This window comes from Hibiscus syriacus, unplaced genomic scaffold (assembly GCF_006381635.1).
Source record: "Hibiscus syriacus cultivar Baekdansim isolate YM2019G1 unplaced genomic scaffold, ASM638163v2 tig00003725_pilon, whole genome shotgun sequence".
In the NCBI taxonomy this organism is placed as follows: Eukaryota; Viridiplantae; Streptophyta; class Magnoliopsida; order Malvales; family Malvaceae; genus Hibiscus; species Hibiscus syriacus.
The window spans coordinates 310,650-318,721 of NW_024061982.1; the positions used below are offsets into that span (position 1 = coordinate 310,650).

Sequence of the window (8,072 nt, forward strand, 5' to 3'; positions counted from 1 at the left end):
ATATCTAATTTTATGCTCAGTTATATGTTGTTAAAAATTGACAATAATATTAACATATCACTTAAGGCAATGCTACACCATCATTAAAAAAATGAAAAGGTACAGCGTCAATAATTTTATTTGGATGGTGAACGAAACATAACAAAAATATAACATTAGATATAATTTCAAAAAATAATAATTGAATAACTAAAACATAATCACAACAAATAGATGACTAAATACATAATTTATTCTTTTTGAATTTATTTTGATAAATGAGTGAATATAATATACTATATGTTTAAAGATCTTTAATTTTTTGATAATGGAAGTTTATGTTCCGATATACGCGATACTCAAACCCGAGATCTCAAAGATAAAAATAAATTCTTTCACTACTGAAGTTACTTGATTAGTGTCTATTTTGATTATTAAATAAAAAATTAAATCATTAAACTATATTTAGTTATATTATAATTCATAAAAATATATTTTAAAAAATTAATTTTAGAATACATTTAATGAAACTAAATATTTATTTTATGCTTAATAAAAAAATAATATTTAATTCAAAATATTTATAATAAATTAATATAACGAAATAATTATAAATCGGAAAAGGAAATTGATATCACAATCTTAAAACACAAATTTCATCAAACATCAAAATCAAACTAAAAATAGGACTCCAACGTCGAAACCTCCAAGGAATCTTATACCCTTCTGATATTGACGTGAAATATATCGATAAAAAGAAGAAGAAAATAAACCCTGATTTATTTAGGAGTTTATAGTAATAAATTAAATCCTCAAAGTCCAAAGAAAGAAAGGGTTAAAAGAAGGCAGCTGGCGGCGGATCCAGGGTGAGGGTGACCATACGTCACATTATGCAAGACTCAACGGTTGATATTCAACTATCGCTTCCCTCATCCAACGATCAATAAAGGCCCACGTTTCATGCTCCTCATCACCTTTAGGTGGCGTTTGGTTCGTTTAAATGTTTATGAAGGAATTGGAATATGTGAAGGAATTGGAATCTGTGAAGGAATTAGAATCGGTCAAGAATTGAAATCCGATTCCATATTCTGTTTGGTTGGCAGGAAATTGAATTGGAATCCAATTTCATATTCTATTTGGTTCGCAGACATGTCAAATGAATTTGATTTCAGTAATATAAAATGACAAGATTGCCCTTCTTAATTTTTTTTTGCTTAATTTTAGTTTGTTTTATAAATGACATGTAGCAATATGTTATAAAAATTTAAAAAATTTAATTTAAATTTTAGGGTAAAGTATAGTAATGGTCACTGAACATTTCTGAAACTTGCATTTAGGTCCCCCAACATTTAAAACTTGCAATACAGTCCCCCAACATTTATTCCGTTTGCAATATGGTCCCCCAACTTAAACCACAGTTAGAAAATTAGGATAAATTATATAAACGGTCATTGAACTTTTCAGTCACTTGAATTTTGGTCTCCCAACTTTTAAAACTTGCAAAACAGTCATCAATTTCATTCTAAACCCCAATTTCCAAAGTAATTCAATTTTATTCTAAACCCTAAATTCTAAAATACTTCAATTAAATTCTAAAATACTTCAATTTAAGGTAATATAGGCTTGAAGAAAGAGTTCAAGGCACAGACACACGAATAAAAATATTTATATAAATGTATATTTATATTTAGATGTATAAATAAAAAATATATTCATATATTAATGTATGAATCATTTATATTTTTTGAATATTTTATTTTTAATAAGAAATTAAAATTATTAATTATATTAGAAATACTCAACTTAAGATTATATATAATCATGAATTATAAATATGAAAAATATAATTATTAAATTTAGTTTAAAAATATAAATCTTAAATTTATTCTTTTAAAATATTGTATCAACTAATATTTAAAAAATATATTAAATCTATCAAACAATTTATCAAATATAATATTTTTTTATTGTAAAAAATATAATATTTTCCCATCATTTATTGCTTTCAAATTTTTTGCCTAAGTTCAAATCTCATTATTTCCATTTTACATTATATTCTTTTTTTTTTCTGGCATTGGTCATACTATTAGTATATGTATTATTGTATATCTCTTAACACAAACGATGGTGTTAGCTTAGTGGCTCCACCATATATCTTTCATTTGCGTGACTCAGGTTTGAGTTTGCACAAGACCCAAATTTTACTTCTTTGTAACTTAATTTTCTTCTAATTAGGAGGTGACATGTGTCACCAATAACACATATCATGATCATGTGTTAACACATGTCAGATCCTGATTAAATGATTAATTTATTAAATTTTATTTAATTTAGGACCAAATTGATAGCATATATAAATAATTAGGCGGTAACACGTGTCACCAATGACACGTGTCATGATCATGTGCTAACACATGTCAGATCCTAATTAAATGATTAATTTATTAAATTTTATTTAATTTAGGACCAAATTGATTATATAAATAATAAAGACTGAATGTATAATAATGTCAATTCCTTTTAACTGCCACATCATCATTTTTATCAATTGGTAACGACTAGTGGCTTAGTTGAAACAGTTAAATAATTATGTGGTATGATTGATAAATTTAAAAGATCGATGACAAAAGTAAAAAGGGCTAGATAGTTAAGTTGTCAACCGAGTAGTTTACACTTTTATTTATACGTCAAAATAACATTTTATAAATTTAAAATTCGAATTATTTTCAACCTCTTTTATATCCTAACTACTTTTTTTAATTAAAAAATTTCTTCAACAGATAAGAATTATACTATTATATTTATATAAAAAATACGTATCACATGAAATAAGATGAAATTAAATAATAATAACTTTGACATAATTGAATTTAATTTAAGTATTTTGGAATTTAGGGTTTAGAATAAAATTGAATTACTTTGGAAATTGGGGTTTAGAATGAAATTGATGATTGTTTTGCAAGTTTTAAAAGTTGGGGGACCTAAATTCAAGTGACTGAAAAGTTCAATGACCATTTATATAATTTATCCTAATTTTCTAACTGTGGTTTAAGTTGGGGGACCATATTGCAAACAGAATAAATGTTGGGGGACTGTATTGCAAGTTTTAAATGTTGGGGGACCTAAATGCAAGCTTCTGAAATACTCAGTGACCATTACTATACTTTACCCTAAATTTTATTGATTTATTATTCGTTTCAATAAATTATAAAAATCATGCTAATAAACATCATAAGTTAAAATTATCCCAATTAGGGATGGCCATGGGTCGGGTTTTTGGTCCACCCGACCCGAATATATGAATTAGAAACCTAACTCGACCATAAATAATAATAAAATTATTTTTATTCAATAAAAATAGTGACTTAATTGGAAAATATATATATATAGAGGGGTATTATTGTAATTATTTCTAAATATATAAGGTAAAATTATATATTTTTTGGGTCGGGTCGAGTATTTTTCAGCCTAAACCCGAACCCGAATATCACACTTAAAAAAAACCGACCCAACCCGACCAAAATAAAGTTTCACCCGACCCGACCCGAATATATGAATTAGAAATCCAACCCGACCCGACCCGAAATAATAAAAAAATATTTTTATTCAATAAAAACATGCTTAATTGAAAAAAAATTATATATAGAGGGGTATTATTGTAATTATTTCTAAATATATAAGGTAAAATTATATATATTTTCGGGTCGGATATTTTTCACCCTAAATCCAAACTCGACCCGACCCGAATATCACACTTAAAAAAACTGACTATACTCGACCAAAATAAAGTTTCACCCGACCCGACCCGAATATATGAATTAGAAATCTGACCCGACACGAAATAATAAAAAAATATTTTTATTCAATATATGAATAAGTTACCAAAAGATTGATGAGGGTATTATAATCAAATTCCAATTCCCTCCAACAAGGGAATTAAATTCGATCACAGAATTGACGGAATTCATTTTCCCTCTTTTGATGAAAATTTGAAGCAAGGAATTCCATTTCTTTGAAAAATTTAAACTAAATATGGGAACTAAACGCCATCTTAGCTTAAATCATTTGCTTAGAATTAGACCCTAGCTCTAGTTCTCTATTTCTATTTCTCTCTTCCCCTGAAAATACTCAGATTCAGCTCTAAAACAGAAAAAGAGAAAGAAATCAGATCCAATTCTAAACAACATTCAAAGCTTTTATTATGATTATTATTTTTTAAAATAAGAGAGAGTGCCACTAGGAATAAGAAGCTAAGGATGCAGCAGAACAGTGGTTCGGATTCGCTACCGTCGCAGGAACAGAACCAACGCCCTCAACAACCGCCGCCTCCGCAACCTCAGCCTCAGTGGGTGGCGATGCAGTATCCGGCGGCAGCTATGGTAATGCAGCATCAAATGATGCAACCGCAGCACTTCGTGGCGCCGCCACCGCCACCTCAGCACTACATGCCTTATCACCACCACCAGTACCAGAACCACCACGTTCACGCGCAGCAGCAGCAAGGATCCAGCGGTGGCGGCGAGAACAAAACCGTTTGGGTTGGTGATTTGCATCATTGGATGGATGAGAACTATCTTCATAGCTGTTTCGCTTCCACTGGCGAGGTTGATCAAATTCTCATATATACATTTGATTTATAATTTAGAAGCTTATTTTTAATTGGATGATTTTTTTTTAATATGCTCATATTTCGTTGATTGTTATTTGTGATCAGTGACTATTGTTATGTTGTCGTTGTCGTGTAATCTGCAGTCATGGCACTGTCTGTTACATTTTGTATGGATGGTGATTAGTATGCTTGTGTCTATTGTAAAAAGCACGTGGGAGTGCTATATTATGAAAATTGCTGAAATTAAATGCATCTCCATTGACTACTATTTATGGAAATAGTAATCTTACAAGTATTGTTCAGGTATTCAGTAGCAAAAGATATGTGTTTGTGATTAATATATCTGGTGCCTATTTAGTGGATGGCATGTAGCTTTCATGGTTGTATACTTAAGTACTATAATCAAATGCTATGAATGGGATGAGTGTCAACCAGAAAATTGGGTGAGGTCAATTCTTGATTTGGCTATTTGAGACATTTTATGTACAAAGATAACTTCAATTAACTAGAGCCTGAAACAACTTTGGAATTTGACTTTTCTAGATGGAAGTATAGTTTTGAATGTCAAAAAGCTGTTTAGAACACTCACTATTTTTATATTATGAATGTTGATGTTAAATTACATGTTAAATTCAGAATATCTTTACGTTTTGACCCATGTTGATCCACGCAAGAAGTTTATCGCATTTGTTCTTAGTTCACACATTGTGCTTGTGACTGCATATCAAACTAAGCATTAGTGATTTGAGAAGGCAGAGGTATACTTGCAATGAAAAATAATTCAAAGAAACAAAGAAATCTAATTTAAGGAGTTTAATTGCTTGCCTAATTTTTATTGATATTTGGAATTTGTTTGTGCAGATTGAGTCCATTAAGGTTATTCGCAATAAGCAAACTGGTTTATCAGAAGGATATGGATTTGTGGAATTCTTTTCGCATGCAACGGCTGAGAAAGTTCTTCAAAATTATAGTGGCATTTTGATGCCTAATACGGAACAACCTTTCTGCCTGAATTGGGCAACTTTTAGCACAGGAGAGAAGCGCTCAGAAAATGGTCCTGATCTTTCTATTTTTGTAGGAGATTTAGCTGCAGATGTTACTGATAGCCTGTTGCATGAAACTTTTGCCAGTAAATATCCTTCTGTTAAAGCTGCAAAAGTTGTAATTGATCCTAACACTGGTCGATCAAAGGGTTATGGTTTTGTGAGGTTTGGAAATGATACTGAAAGGTCACAGTCTATGACTGAAATGAATGGTGCATATTGTTCAAGCAGGCCTATGCGTATTGGTGCTGCAACTCCCAGGAAGTCGTCAGGGTATCAGCAACAATATTCTTCACAAGGTACTTGATTATCTAACTTGCTTTTCCTTTATTCATTTTTTAAGCTTTAAAACATCGTTACGTCTTAAAATTTTATTTAATGATTAACGTTCATTGCTAAAAAGCTTATCTTTTTCCTTGCATGCAATTTTATTTTTCTTTGAAGATCCTTAACAGTTTTAGATGTAAACATTTAATTTGAGTCGAGCTCCTTTGAAACGTCCGCTAAACAAATTTGGTACTGCTTCTCTTACTTTGACTTAAATTTTCACAATGAACGTAACATGGAGGTTATGAAGGGTTTTTTTAATGAGGCTACTCGTATTTCTATCCAAAAAAAAATCACAATGAACAGATCAGGGATTCCTTCTGAGACGCTAAATAATTATCTATTCTGTCCCTGTTTTATTGGTGGACTGCCTTTCTTTTAGTTATTAAATTGTGTTGGAATCAAACAGTAGCTTTGTTGAGCAACAAAATGCTAATTTTCTGTTTGTGTTTAGTGTAACAATGTTCTTCCATATCAAGCTTTCCCTTTTATGTTGGACATCTAGATTTTTAGCATCTTTTGATTTTTTTTTATCTTTTAACTTTGCTATATTCATGTACTTTTATTTTATAATGCAATATAAAATATCTTAACTGCCCGTGGCTGAATTTAAAGAGGGGCAATCCCTGTTTTCTTTTATGAGCAATGGAATTGTTAAAAGTTGCAGAGCTATACTTGATTAATTTGTTGGAAACCACAATAGAACTGTGTTTTATGAGAGAAGTTAATTTGGTTATCTCAATCATATGTGATTGACAATTTCTATAATTTCCTTTTCATGAATGCAACCTCCTTTTACTTGGCCAAAAACATCCTTTTAGTTGATTGTCAAATAATGAAGTCTTAAACTTTTGTTTTTTAATAACACCTTATTTTGGCTTTTGAGGCAATTTAATGATTGACACTGTAAAGGAATTTGGTGCTCAGATAATTTCCAAGTCTGAATGCTTAGTCACCTGGTTTTGTAACTGCAATCTTGCAAAGAATTGCCTTTTGTTGCTGTTGTTCATTCTCATTCCATCTCTTTTCTGACCTCTCAAGAAAAAATAAATTGATACAGATTAAAACCTTCAGTTGCTTGATACATTTGTCTTCTTTTGTTTTTGGAAGGTAGCTATGCATTAAATGGTGCTTCAACCCAATCTGATGGAGATTCTTCAAACACAACCGTAAGTTTTTCAGCTCCCTTTGGCTTTAACTCTTAGGAGCGTCAATATTCGTGCCCCATTGTCTAATCAAAGTTTATTATAGATATTTGTCGGAGGACTCGACCCTAATGTCACTGAGGAAGATCTCAGGCAACCTTTCTCTCAGTATGGTGAACTAGTTTCTGTTAAAATACCTGTTGGAAAAGGATGTGGGTTTGTACGATTTGCCAACAGGTAAAGTTTTGGCTATATTTTACTTTTGCCTATAAAGACTGCTATACTAAAAGGTATAATGTAGTTATTCACGAGTTACTACTTTGATGTAATTTCTCGAGCGTTAACAGGGACAATGCTGAGGAGGCATTGCAGAAGTTGAATTTGACTAATATCGGCAAGCAAACAGTGCGCCTTTCTTGGGATTGCAATCCAGCAAATAAGCAGGTCTCTATTCTCTATCCATATATTCCCCTTAACTCTCCCATTCATTGTTAAATTATTTCTATGTAATCTATTATTTTGGGATAATGCAGTTTAGGGCTGATTATGGTAACCAATGGAGTGGAGCTTACTATGGAGGACAGGTCTACGATGGTTATGGCTATGCTTTTCCGCCACCTAATGGCGTAGGCATGTACGCAGCTGCAGCCACCGCATATGGGGCTTATCCCTTCAACGGTAATCAGCAGCAGCAGGTAAGCTGAAATAATAACAGCAGGAGGGAGGAGTTGTAGCTCTACTAAGTAATGCTCAAACTAGGGGGAAAAGGGGGGGGGGGAGAGGGGGGACTGCCTTGTCAGTTGTTACTCCATAGCTCTCTGGGTTCTGTGGAATTCTTACATAAAAATCGCCAAATCTGGATTGGAACTGAATTTTGACCCGTTGTTTAAGTACGTTTTTGGATTTTTAGGGATTGGATTCATTATTTAATTTATGCGTGAGTTAAAGGGAAACTTGTTGGTTGGAATA

General features: G+C 31.6%; 1 protein-coding gene across 1 annotated transcript; it reads left to right on the forward strand.

Moving 5' to 3' along the window:
* The first annotated feature begins 4,220 nt into the window (after window positions 1-4,220).
* Window positions 4,221-8,072, forward strand: LOC120183245 (polyadenylate-binding protein RBP47-like). Its single transcript, XM_039187982.1, has 6 exons — window positions 4,221-4,583; window positions 5,450-5,930; window positions 7,069-7,127; window positions 7,210-7,340; window positions 7,451-7,547; window positions 7,637-8,072. The coding sequence occupies exons 1-6, from the start codon at window positions 4,236-4,238 to the stop codon at window positions 7,805-7,807; spliced, it is 1,287 nt and encodes a 428-aa protein (XP_039043913.1). The 5' UTR covers window positions 4,221-4,235; the 3' UTR covers window positions 7,808-8,072.